The sequence below is a fragment of the Adelges cooleyi genome, unplaced genomic scaffold (assembly GCF_023614345.1).
Source record: "Adelges cooleyi isolate 19-005CV unplaced genomic scaffold, UGA_ACOO_1.1 ACOO_flye_CR_arks_rails_tigmint_CR_PRNA_108, whole genome shotgun sequence".
Lineage (NCBI taxonomy): Eukaryota > Metazoa > Arthropoda > Insecta > Hemiptera > Adelgidae > Adelges > Adelges cooleyi.
This window is the reverse complement of record NW_026095761.1, coordinates 12118523-12133083: the sequence shown is the minus strand read 5'-3', so window position 1 is coordinate 12133083 and position 14561 is coordinate 12118523. Positions and strand designations below refer to the sequence as shown.

At 30.6% G+C, this 14561-nt stretch overlaps 2 protein-coding genes across 2 annotated transcripts in view; one reads left to right on the top strand and one right to left on the bottom strand.

Annotated features, from left to right (window-relative positions):
- Positions 1-838: 838 nt before the first annotated feature.
- On the bottom strand, positions 839-2882 carry LOC126847501 (phosphatidate cytidylyltransferase, mitochondrial). The gene has a single exon (XM_050587791.1). The coding sequence runs from the start codon at positions 2592-2594 to the stop codon at positions 1641-1643; it is 954 nt and encodes a 317-aa protein (XP_050443748.1). The 5' UTR covers positions 2595-2882; the 3' UTR covers positions 839-1640.
- The window catches only part of LOC126847497 (mitochondrial import inner membrane translocase subunit Tim17-B-like), a 248149-nt gene continuing 234934 nt past the window's right edge, over positions 1347-14561 (top strand). Inside the window, exon 1 of the mRNA XM_050587780.1 lies at positions 1347-1356. The gene's annotated coding sequence lies outside the window, so the exon portion shown is untranslated. The remainder of the gene's footprint in view (positions 1357-14561) is intronic.

The following is a 14561-nucleotide window of genomic DNA, read 5'->3' as shown; positions in this document are numbered from 1 at the left end:
TTTTGTGTAAATAATTTATACATATTTTATATATTATACAGATATATTAATTAATTTTATAATATATATGATAATATGTATAAAATGTAATGAATTTTTATTTCTCGAGACGAAAATTACATTTAATATCCAGTTTTCAAGACGAAACATTATTTGAATGTATATTGTTTTTTTAAAATAAATTTGTGAAAAAGTAATTTAAACAACCGATTATTAGTCGTTGTCGTTTAACAACCACGACGTGATTTGCTCATACGTATGTAAAAAAACGGAACAAAAAAATCCCCCAATAATAGTAATTAGTCTATAATGTTTTTTTGATTGGTGTGTAGCTTCGATTGTTTTTAATTAACGGCCATTATTCGAGTCGGTTTATGATTATTGTCTCGTCTTCGGCTGGGTCAATTTAATTTAAATATCAAAAACGTCTAGTCCGACGTCTACCTGATACACGTGTACAACGATAGTGGCTGTTAATGTCGGCACAAACGTAGACCGACTCGACCTTTTGTCGTTGCTATCAAAAAGCATATTATAAACAGACAATTGTTGACAGATTCGAAACGACTTTTACGCTCGGATAATTAAATAATTATAGTTCCGTTCCAGCGACGTCGTTGAAGCTTATACCAGATAAATGATTGGTTAAGTGACGTAATATGATTACTTACAAATAACGTTTAGACTATCCACTTATATTTTGCCAATACGAAAACTTAATCCGTGTTTGAAGTATTCATAATGTTTATTGTTATTGATTTGTCTGTAATTGTTCAAATAACTGGAAAAAAAAACAGCTCTTTATAAACAATTATTATTTTTTATTACATTCAGTCGATGTTACACGTTGTCCTGTACGTTACAATCGTAGGAAGACCATCTTTGCTTAACTCAACTTATTTTAATTTTAGAGTACCAGGAAAAGCACTGGTTTAAAATTTTCATTAACAAAAAAAAAACCCCCCATTATAACAATGTACTAAAACCATTTTCACAAATTAAACAAATATTAATTTTTTCAATTTATTTTGAACAGTTTGTTTCGACACTCTGATCGATTGGTTAAAAAAAAAAACAACAAACAATTTGTGTTATTTAAATGGATAAATGACATAATATTATACTTTGACTAAAACTGTCACGAATCGATTAAAAAAAAAAAGTAAATTTAACAATACATAAATAAAAAATGTTTTCTAATAGATTGCTACATTCTAATATGACTAATGACTTTGACTAACAAATAATTAAAAGATACTAATTGTACAGTGAGCGTTATTGAGATACAATAACGCAAGTCTAGTGTTGTAAAGTATTTGAGTGACACTTAAAAAGTATTTGAATACAAGTATTTCGGTTCTTTTTTTTAGATATACTAAACACTTGTACTCAAATACTTAAATTCAAATACTTTACAACGCTACACTGTTTACACGACGACGACTATGTACATATTATTGTAATTGTCGGTAATGTTTTATATTTTTATAAGAATTGATTATAAATCATTAAAATAGTAACAGTAGATACATTAATAAAAATTATGCCACAATAATAATAATAATGAAAAAATTGTACTGTGAATGGGAAAAAACGTACCTAATATAAAATTTGTCGTAAATTGTGTAGGGGACGATAATTTACGGCACCATCGATATGAACATTTTTTTTAATTTTCTTAAGCTATAGATTATAGACTTCAACAGACCGGCCGTTAGTATTCCCTTTAGGCTCTGCGTGAGACTAGCATAAAATACAATTTTGTTGACGCTCTTACTTATAATTACATTGGTATCTTTTCTTACGGCTAAATCGTTTAACAAAAAGCACCTATTCTCTAACATATTTACATTGGTATTTAGTATAATATTTTTTACATTTTGCGGTAACCTTTCCAAGTGGTACATTTTGCTCTCCGTACTTTTGTCTTGGTGTCCGATCGCGTTCAACAATAGGACGTGACTCATCGATTGAATAATTGGCGAGTAGAGCGTCCTGAAGTTGTCCAACTGGGGCATGACGATATTTTGTACTTTGTTCTTATCCTCGCCGATGATCATGCGAAAGTCTCCGCTGTAGGACAGGCCAGCCACGGTCAGCCACAAGTCCATTTCGGGAAACTTCTCCGGCAACTGCAACAGCGCAACGTGAATGGCGCTCTCGAGGTTGTGATTGACCAGTTCGCTTAGACCTTCGTCGTACAATATCAACACGGGCTTATGCAGTCGGCCGGCAATGTAAATGGACTGCCAGAACAACATGTCTCGACGGAAGTCTTCTATGTCTATGACGCCGTACTTGAACTTCAGGTCTCCGACAGTGACTAGCGTGTTGAAATACACGTTGGAGCCGTATGACTTTTGGATGTGCGTGATCACGGACGGGCCGAGATGGCACAGCGACGAATAGTGGTCGGGATTGGCGGCAATGTTCTCTCGATGGAAGTTGTACGAGTCTTTGACAACGAATATCATGTCGACCATGGCCCGATCGTTGCGTCCGGCCTGTTGGAACACTCCAGACCCGTACGCGAAACAGTAGGCAAAATGTTTCGACGGGAACTTGGTGAGCACTTGTTTCAACTTGGCCAACATGACGCATGTAAAACACAAAAGGACGGTTCTAATTCGGTAAAAACAAATCGACACCACTTACCGGTACGGTTATTTTCGGCGCCGAGAGAACCATTACAACCGTGTAGTTGTACGGCATGAGATATGTTTATTAAAAACTACATCGGTATCATAATTGTGAACTGTGAAGTCGATTCACTAAAATGTTGTCCAGCGTGTCAAACACAATAATAATAATAATTTTGTTATTAAAATCCAGACGAGTTAACTGCAGTTGGTTCGAGGAAATTTTAAAATGTTCCTCGTAATCAGCTCTGTAACGTTGATAAGCGTTATCAACGTGTGTTATCAGTAAAGTACTTGTTGAACTTTTTTTTTTATTGATAATATGTTATCAAAATTATAATATTATTATCAACGTTCGTCACATATTTGTATTTATATCTATATATTATATACATATTATAATATATTATAACAAACCAATATATTTATGTATGTCTGTACATATTATTTTTTGTACAGACATACATAAAGAAGGTGGTAAAATAAAACAGTTAGGCAAGTAACAGAGAACAGAGTAGTCTGCCCAATTCCGTTTGTATGGAATAAGGTAAATCAGAAAAATAAGACACACCATTTTTATGATAAAAATAGCTCAATTTTTTATTTTTTTTAAGTCCCATAAAATGATTGTAAATAATTGTAAAACCTAAAACTTATTCTAAAATATTTTTTAAAAATCCAAACGCCCTATGTAATCAGAGCTTTAAAACAACAATATATTATTATTGATATAAAATAAACGTTAAATAAATCAAAGTTAGTGGAATACTTAGGCAACCGTCGGATCTTCTTCTTGATCGCCAATTTCCAGTTTTCTTAATCGATTATAACTGTCAGAATTTTCGAACGACTTCATTGCAACAATATCGACACCATTTAGCAAATCCTTAACATAATCTACTAACACTCGTGCACCTAATATGCTTTCTTTTATTGCATACCCGATGGATTTATCAAGTGTGGACAATTTATATGATTTAGCGATAATTGTAATATTCTCCATAGTCTCCATACAGTTTTCTCTATCTACGTTCATCGGAGTGTCGAAACGCATACCATCTAACGTCATCATTGCCAACAATGCCATTACAGTATTTAAGGACCCATCAATAACACTACTTTGAGAGAAGTCTTCAGGTGGAATATTTAAGAATCCCATTGCCTGACACAAGTGTTTGTCGTCGGTTATATTGAAATGTTCAGCAAACGAGTTCAAAGGTTCGATCATGTTGTCATTTTCACATGCTCAAGCACAAAGTCATCTAATGATGGGTTATTTTTATTTATGTGCTTGATTTTCAACAAGTATCTCATTATGAGTCGAATACCGATCACCTGCATCAAATGCACACATTTTTCCTGATAAGTAATTATCCATTTGATTCGTTCGCACAGAGGGTTGGTAAGGTCTTTCCCGAGTAGGTAATATTCTCTAAGTTTATCCGCTATTGGATTTAAGTCCAACTGAATACCAAATCGTTCCAAGTGTTTAATTTTCCTATAGCTGTACTCCGACAGACGGTCCAAGGGTAAATTATCCAAAGAATAATGTAAACAACAAACCTTACCAAGTCCTCTGGCAAATCTTTCGTCCAATTTGTAGTTATGCTGAATCTGTTTACTAATGCTTTGCTTGTTATTCTCTATACGTTTTATTACACATTCTTTTCCCGTTTCGACTAATTTTTCAACGTCGGATACTATTTTATTAGTACTTGGATAGCACACTTTGCAATTCTGTGTTTTTATAAAGTCTTTGAGCAATTGCACTGCGACGTAGTGAGTTTTTAACACGGTTTCCTTGGTTTCTTCTGAAAGGCCGGTTAGCTATAAGAAATCATATGGAAGTTCAGTGTAAAAACGAAATATCCACATTAATTCTGCAATGAGAGTGTGCTGGCTGTCTTCGAGCTTGTGATTCAATACAACGGTTAACATTTGACTGGCTTCGTTTATAAATGTAAGACTACATTGTTCTTTTCGGCAGCATTTAATGATTTTCGAGCTTTCTCGTTCGCCAAAAATGTGTCTGTTAACTGCATATGAACAACAGCACTTACCGCATAGCTACACCAAAGGTCTGTGTAAAATTGTTTCTTGCAGTCATCTAATTTATTTCCAAACCACTTAGTTTGAAAATGACCGCTATAAAGTCCTCGGTCCATATCATTAGCCCATTTGATAAATGTCTTTGTATTTTCGTCGGAATGCGAGAGTTCAATTAGAGCGTAAAAGACAAAAAGCATTACAAAGTTCTTCATCATGAAGAGCGCCACAGTAACTACACGGTTCGACATAGCGAAGAAAATGTTTTTGTTAAAAGTATATAAATTATGTTTTGTCTTGAACCAACAAAAAATAAACAACACAAAAAAAAAAAAAATATATAGAGTGATAGGTTTGTTGTGAATCATTCTTTTTTTCAGTAGACATTTCAATTAAAAAAGGTCGTTTGGGGATTGTCCATCAAGACTGTTACAACTAATTATTCCTTAATTTATTTTTCATATTTTAAAGATATTTATGTATGAATGTTTTTTAAATTATTATTACTATTATTTCTTGTAACTGCTAAAAGACGGCCTTTATTTCTTGTTTTTCTTTATTTTTATTTTTTATACGTAATATACATACATGAATAAAGTTTGAAAATAAATACTAAAAGAACATCTGCCGTGACCAAATTACAATAACAAGTTTTTCAGAAACCGTAAACAATTTTTTGAAAATGATATGTACCATAAAAAAATAAAATGTTGCTACACGAAGAAATCGGTTCTGCGGTTTAAAAGATATAACCATGAATAATTTTACTATTTAATTTTTATATTTTGTAAAAATATTTTGAATATTGTACGGTTTTATCATTGTACATTCATTTTTTGAAAAACTTTACATATGCTTGTTTACACAGAAACGTATTGAATAGTTGTGTTATTTATTTAAACAAGAGGTAAACATATGTTGATGTGATGTTTTGAACCAATGCACTAAATGAAAAATATACTCAAAAATAAAAACTACACCTTTAAATTCGACCTAGTTAAATTTTTTAAATATCTTAAGAATATATACACTTTTTATGCCTGCAATTAACAAATATAAAATAAACTCTCTAATAACAAAATAATTACTACACGAGCATTTATTAAGGCACATTTAACCAAAACTCGACATTAATCTAAAGTTTATAAACACATACGTATATTATATTCACAAAATTATGAAAGAATTAATTTGATATGAATTATTCGCTTCAACTTATAAAACACTACTTTTCAGGAGTATTTACATTAAATCATAATATTTTTTATACGGAGGTACTACATAAAAAAAGGTATGGAATAAGGTAGAGCTGAAAAATGAGACAAACCATTTTTAAAATAATAATGTTTTATTTATATATTTATTTAATTCCCATAAAATATTTGTAAATAATTGAAAAAAACTTATTTAATAATAAATTATAAAACCCAACGCCCTTTATAGCTTTAAAAACAAAAATACATTGTTTTTCACAAAAAAATGTTAACAAAATTAAAGTTAGTGTACATATCTTATTGGTCCTTAGTTTCCAAATCTCTTAAACGATTGTAACTCTTAGAAGATTCGACCAGATCGAACGACTTAATTACAGTAAAGTTAACATAACGTGTAATATATTTAACGAACTTAACATAAACTTCTGCACCGATCAGGCTTTCTTTTACCGAATCCCCCATGGTTTCATCACTGGTAGAAAAATAATATTTGTTTACGATAATATTCACATTCTCCAGAGTGGAAATACTGTCATTTTCATCTACGACCATCTTGGTGTCGAAACGAATACCATCTAAAGTCATCTTTGCCAACAATTTCATTAAAATACCCACGTTACCATCGATAACACTGCTTTCAGTGAATTCTTTAGCTGGATTTTTCAACAATTCCATTGCCGAACACAGGTGTTCGTCGTCAGTTATATCGAAATATTTAGCAAACGAGTTCAAATGTTCGATCATTTTGTCGTTGCTTAGTTTGAGATGATTAAGCACGAAGTCTTCTAATGTTTGTTTCTCCATTCGCTTGATGTTCAACAAATATCTCATTACAAGTCGAACAGCAATCACTTTCATTAAGTGCAAAAATTGTTTATGAAATTTAGTTATCGATTCGATTCGTACGTGTAAAGGGTTGATAAGGTCAGTCCCGAGTTCGTAATGTTTTCTGAGTTGTTCCTCTATTTGTTTCAAGTCCAACTGAATACCAAATTTTTCGAAGTTATTAATATTAACATTTTCGTATTCCAATAAACGGTTCAAGAGCAAACTATACATGGAATAATAATGTACCATATCCGGACAAAATCTTTTGTCTATTTGGCAGTTATATTCATTCTGATTATTAAAATTTTGCTTGTTTCGTTTCATTTGTATTAATAATCTTTCTACAATTACATATAAATCCCCAGATATTTGTCCTCCCGTTTTAACTAAGCTTACAACGTCTGTTACTTTTGTTTTAGCAGTTGGATGGAACAATTCGCATGAATTTAATTTGATAAACTCTTCGAGCAGTTGTACTACGACCTCGTGAGTTTTTAATATATTTTTAGTGTCTTTTCGAATCAATGGTTGAAAGAAACCACTTGCAAGTTCAGAATACACGAGGAAGATCCATATAATTTCTCTGACCCGCTGGCGGTCTTCGTGGTTGTCTTTGAATAAAACAGCTAATATGTGATCGGCTTCGCTAATAAATGTAATATTTACCATATCTCTGACTTTCAAAAAGTTTCGGCATACCGGGCTTTCCAAAAATGGTTTGGTTAAATGCATATGAACTGTAGCACTTACCACGGAGTTACACCATAGGTCTTTGTAAAATTTTTTCTTGTAATCGTCTAATTTGTTTTCAAACAACTTAGTTTTTAAAGGACCGCTATAAAGTCCTCGGTCGATATCTTCAGCCCACTCGATAAATTCTTTTGTCTCTTTGTCGGAATGAGAGAGTTCAATTAGAGTACAAAAGGCCAAAAACCATATAAAGTACTTCATCTTAAAGAGCGCCATAGTACCTACTCGGTTTGACATAGCGAAGGATATGTTTTTGTTAAGAGTATCTAAAACTCGTAAAACGATTTTTCGTGTTGAACCAACAAAAAATAAACAACACAAAAAAATATATCAATATTATTTGTTCAAAAAAAAAAAAAATAATGACATACAAATTGTCACGGAACATAATACAGGGTGGCCATATAATATAAGACATTCTTTTTTTTGGAAGACAAATATTTTTAGTTAATATATTCCAATTCATTGATGTTATTACTGTCGTCGAAATGATTAATATTTATGTTTCCTGTTACTATTAACTGATTCGAAATACTTTCAGACGCTAATACATTAATAACTTCTATTATTAATGATAATTGTACATATTTTCTTTGAGCTTACTTCTCAAAATGCTAATAACTTTATAAATGTCTGGTCTTAACTTGATATCGAGCAGTTGATGTTTCGTGATATTCATGATATACCTAATAAATGTCTTAAAAAACATAACTATAATGTTATATATTTGTATTTAGAACAATTGTAACGAATACAATGATCATTTTCTAACGTGTGTAGTTTCTTTAAACAGAGGCCTAAATTTGGGTTTCCAATTGATTGTTTATTAAGATTTATTTTATACTCTGAATTTTCGTTGTGTAAGCTAGTATATCATAAAAGCGGCGAGGTACACACATTTGGTTATATTTTGTTTTTAAGACTTATTTACCTTAAATTCTAACGGATAAAGATTTCTCGCGTTATAAACATATTGTGTGTAAAAACCCAAATATTTTAAAAACCTTTTAAATATTCTATGGTCTTATTATTGTATATTACATTTCTGAAAAATGTTATATTTGCTACAAAGATATGTATTGAAAACTCTTATTAAGTTGTATTATTTATTTACATAAGTAGAAACCATATTGTAATATGATGTTTTGTATCCTCGTCAAACAGTTATCTGTTAGTCGCATACCAATTGATTAAATAAAATATATACCCAAAAACAAATCAACACCTTTAAAATCGACTTACCAACTTATATTGTTTTAAATCTCTGTAACGCAATAATGTAGTAAAAAAAAAAAAAATTCAATTTGACATACTTTTTCATTTTGTATGTAAAAAAACAGTTATTTTTCATTGGTCCGTATCGAAGAACATATGAGTAATAGCTCACACAATAGCACTTCTTTAAATTGATACACAACCAAACAAATAATTTTACAAAATTTGAATATAACATGCAATAAAATAATGAAAATCAAATTGAAATCAATATACTTTGTCATTTAAAATATGTAGAGTTAACGTAGCTCTTATGTAAACTACACGGGTATTCATTAAGGCGCATCGTATAGGCAATTTGTCACCAAAACCAATTTGAACAAATTCAAAATTATTACTATCGAACTTCATCGTTGTTAACGATTCCATTAAAATATTCAAGTATCCATCAATAACACTGCTTTCAAAGAAGCCTTGAGATAAATTTTTCAACAAAAATCATGCAACTATCGGATTTCCTTATTCACTTGTTTCCAGTATTTTTAAGCGATTACAACTCTCAGAGTGAAAGCGTTAACAAGGGATTACAATTTAATTTAAAAAGGTCGTTTGGGGATTGTCCATCAAGACAACTAAATGTTGCATAAATCATTTTTCCAAATTTTAACATATTTATGTATAAATGGTTTTTAAAATTATTATCACTGCTATTTATTTAAACTACTAAAAGGCGGCCTTTATTTCTTGTTTATCTTTATTTTTATTTTTTATGCGTAATATACATGAATAAAGTTTGAAAATAAATACTAAAAGAACATCTGCCGTGACCATATTACAATAACACGTTCTTTGAAAATCATAAACAATTTTTTAACAGCTTATGCTGAGCCAAACAAATATTATGTTACTGCACGAAGAAATCTATTCGGCAGTTTAAAAGATATAACAAAAATTATTATTATATTATTGTTATTATTATTTTTATTATTATAATATATATATATATATATATGTACATATATTGTGTTTAGAACAATTTTAACGAGTACATAGATCATTTTCTAACCTGTACAGAACTCTTTAATTAGGGGCCCAAATTTAGGTTTCCAATTGATAGTGCATTTTTCACAAAAAATGTTAACAAAATTTAAGTTAGTGTAATACTTATACAACAACCATCGTATTTTTTCGGTCTTTAGTTTCCAAATCCCTTAAACATTTGTAACTCTCAGAAGATTCGACCAGAGCAAACGACTTGATTACAGCAAAGTTAACATAACGTGTAATTAATTTAACGTACTTAACCAACACTTCTGCATCGATTAGGCTTACTTTTACTAAATTCCCGATGGTTTCTTTACTTGTAGTAAAATAATATTTGATTGCTATAAGACTCACATTCTCCAAAGTACATATTATATTTATCTACGTCCATCTTGGAGTCGAAACGAATACCATCTAACGTCATCTTTGCCAACGATTTCATTAAAATATCCACGTTACCATCGATAACACTGCTTTCAGTGAATTCTTTAGCTGGATTTTTCAACAATTCTGTTGCCGAACACAGGTGTTCGTCGTCGGTTATATCAAAATATTTAGTTATTACTTGTCTGTAACTAGACTTAATAATAAATAAAAATTGTTCCAATTTTTTTTTTTTTTTTAATGTTAGCCATTAATTATTTGTTTTAAAAATCATGTAAGCTAAATTAATAATAACTTTTATAAAAAAGAAAACGAGTATTTATGTAATGTATTTTATTTTTGTTCATATTGCTGCGGTTAATCTCAAGGCACCTACAAATTTTTAAATCTGAATTTGAATAATTTTAATATATTTTTTTTTAAATATTCAAAATATTGTATGGTTTTATCATTGTAAATTATTTTCTAAAATCGGCCATTCCCTGAGAACACCACAAGAAAACAGGAGACTTCCATCACTCGCCTCAGGATTGGTCATACCCACATCACACACCAACACCTCGTGAAGAGAGAAGAACCCCCCGTATGCACTTGCTGCGGCATCCCCCTAACCGTCAAACACATCCTCACAGAATGTCGGAGCTACGACAAGCACAGAAGAAATGCAGACCTGCCAGACCAGCTCTCCGAGTCACTGAACCCAGACACACGCAATGTCAAAAGTATCTTAGAATTCATACATAATTCCAAACTAATTAACAAAATTTAAAAATGTATCTATTTCTATCATAAAATTACTTATTATATAATGTATAAGATTGTAAACTAATAATGTAAAATAATGTCAGTCCAATGGCCACAGCTACCGCGACTTTATTTAGTAAAAAAAAAAACAAAATAAGAAATCATATTTTTTATGTGTTGTTTTGTATCCTTGTTCAAATTGTTACCTGTTATTCATACACCAATGCACTAAATGAAAAATATACTCAAAAACAAAAACAACACCTATAAAATCGACCTAGTTTTATCTATTATAACTAACAACTTACATATGGATTTTTTATAAATCGTGATCTCAATTTTTCAATATTTGTTTTTTGTTTTTACCCCCCTCCCCAACTTACTTTTATGATAGCAACTTTGGAAACTTAAATGGTAACGAATATATTTTATTAAATTTTTAGAATAATTGAGAATAATGCACTAAAAATGTTGACTGGTCGACAACCAGTTCCGGACAACTGTTTTTAAAGTTATAAGAGTTTAAAATTTAAGATGGGAGGGGAATTGCGGTTGAGAAATGCGCACAGATAAAAATATAATTACAATCCACCTTTCCTCCTACCATAAACTTCAAATAACTTCAAAATTAGTTATCTGAAACTGGTTATCGACCAGTCAAAATTAGCCCTGTATACAAAAAAGGAACAAAAATAAAACGCTTAAACAAGTCTGAGAGAATGTAGTCAGAGTACTCTACCCAGTACTATTTATATGGAACAAGGTAAAGCTGAAAAATAAGACAAACCATTTTTTAATAATAATATTTTATTTTTTATAACGTTTTTATGAACTCACAATCTTGTTTATTTATTTGATTCCCATAAAATAATTGTAAATAATTTTGAAAAAAACCCAAACTTGTTATATAATAATTCAAAAATCCCAACGCCCAATGTAATATTAGCTTTAAAAACAAAAATACTTTGATGTTCCCAAAAAACGATAACAAAATTAAAGTTAGTGTATACTTATACAACCATCGCATCTTTTCGGTCTTTAGTTTCCAATTTTTTTAAACGATTAAAACTGTCAGAAGATTCGACCAGAGCAAACGACTTGAGTACAGTAAAGTTAACATTATATGTAAGATATTTAACGTACTTAACACACACTTCTGCACTAATCAAGCTTTCTTTTACCGAATCCCCGATTGTTTCTTCACTTATAGAAAAATAATATTTCTTTGCGATAATATTAACATTCTCCAAAGTGGAAATACTGTTATTTTCATCAACGACCATCGTCGAATCGAAACGAATGCCATCTAACATCATCTTTGCTAACGATTGCAATAAAGTATCCACGTTACCATCGATAACACTGCCTTCAAAGAAGTCTTTAGTTGGATTTTTCAACAATTCCGTTGCCGAACACAGGTGTTTGTCGTCAGTTATATCGAAATATTTAGCAAACGAGTTCAAATGTTCGATCATTTTGTCGTTGCTTAGTTTGAGATGATTAAGCACGAAGTCTTCTAATGTTCGTTTCTCCATTCGCTTGATGTTCAACAAGTATCTCATTACGAGTCGAACAGCGATCACCTTCATTAAGTGCAAAAATTGTTTATGAAATTTAGTTATCGATTCGATTCGTACGTGTAAAGGGTTGTTAAGGTCAGCCCCGAGTTCGTAATGTTTTCTAAGTTGTTCCTCTATTTGTTTCAAGTCCAACTGAATACCAAATTTTTCGAAGTTTTTAATATTATCATTTTTGTAGTCCAATAGACGGTTCAAGAGCAAATTTTGCATGGAATATAATGGAGTTCCATAATATACCATATCTGGTGCGTCGTAAAATCTTTTGTCTAACTTACAGTTATAATTATTCTGATCATTAACACTTTGCTTGTTTCGTATCATCTGTATTAATAATCTTTGTACAATTATATTAAAATCTCCAGATATTTGTCCTCCCGTTTTAACTAAGCTTCCAACGTCTGTTACTTTTGTTTTAGCAGTTGGATGGAACAATTGGCATGATTTTAATTTGATAAACTCTTCGAGCAGTTGTACTACTACTTTGTGAATTTCTAATATAGTTTTTTTGTTTTCTCTTTCAAACTTTGTTGGCTGTAAGTAATCATTTGCTAGTTCAGAAAACATGAGGAAAATCCACATAATTTCACCGATGCCATGCCGGCGGTCTTCGTGGTTGTCGTTGAATACGACGGCTAATATGTGATTGGCTTCCATAAAAAATGTAAGATTTTCCCTATCTTTGTCTTGCAAAAAGTTTTCATAGAAGAAGGAATCCCAGCTTTCCAAAAATAATTTTGTTAAATGCATATAAACGGTAGTACTTACCACGTAGTTACACCATATGTCTTTGTAAAATGTTTTCTTGTTTCCAAACAACTTAGTTTTAATAGGACCGCTATAAAGTCCTCGATCGATATCTTCAGCCCACTCGATAAATTCATGTGTCTCTTTTGCGAAATGAGAGTGTTCAATTAGAGTAAAAAAAGCCAAACACCATATAAAATACTTCATCGTTAAAAGTGCCACAGTACTTACTCGGTTTGACTAAGTGAAAAAAATGTTTTTTCTAAGAGTATCTAAAACTCGTGAAATGATTTTTTGTGTTGAACCAATAAAAAATAAACAACATCAAAAAAAATATTATTTGTACAAAAAAAAAAATGTTAACATAAAAATTTGAACGGAACACAATACAGGGTGCTCCATATGATGTAAATAATTTTTTTGGAAGATAAATATTTTGATAATAATGATTTACCTATACTTTATGTGCATATTTTACTATATTTTTAAATACTATGACAGTTTTTTTCAAAACTTTGTATATAAATCAAGTAAAAGGTATTAATTTGTTTAAAAAAATAATTAAAATTTGTAGTTTTTATGTTTTAAAACAATTTTGTTTGTGTTATTTTAAAAATAATAATATACTAAATCTTATTAAAAGTGCATTTTTAATTCCATTAAAATATCAGAAGTGACGTTATTCATTATATTTCTAGTTGAAGCTTGAATAAACCATAAACTATGGTTGAATTATTTTAATAATTATTTAACTAATTAATGTTAGCTACATAATATATATTATTCTACACATGGTAATTGATCAAGGATGACATTAATTTTTTTGTAGTTCTTATCATTGAAAGTCAGATTGGGTTATAAAAATTAATAAGTTTGTGGATTGCTTCAAAGATTATTTCTTTCGTTCTAAATGACCGAAATACAGACACCATTTTCGTTTTTGGATGCATCCGTATAGATTTTTTCTGATTCATCTAGGAGACATGTTTGTAGCAAAAGATGACTGTACATTTTTGGATCTGTACACTTTTTTTTTGTAAATTTTTAACTCTGTATTAATGTTTAAATCTTATTTCCACGAACGGATATCAGTAATCACAGGTTTTCATAATATGCTCAAAACGGATGCTTTCATTATGCGTACCTTTTACAAAGTGAAATTATTTGTTGATGACTGTCTAGCAAAGAGGGGGTTCTCGCTAGTCTGATTGCTAGTAATAATGATTATATTTTCCTAAGTATGGTTAATGGTGGAATCTTACCTAAGTTGTGGATGCTTGCTACTGGGCTGGAACGAAAAGCACCAACTGCCTGTCATTCGTATGCCGGTGTTTTAGATTGAGTCAATTTTTTTTTACAATTGACTGTGCTGC

What these genes read in the sequence shown, in the direction of transcription:
- LOC126847501 (XM_050587791.1), bottom strand. Translation starts at nt 2,594, where the DNA reads ATGTTGGCCAAGTTGAAACAAGTGCTCACCAAGTTCCCGTCGAAACAT.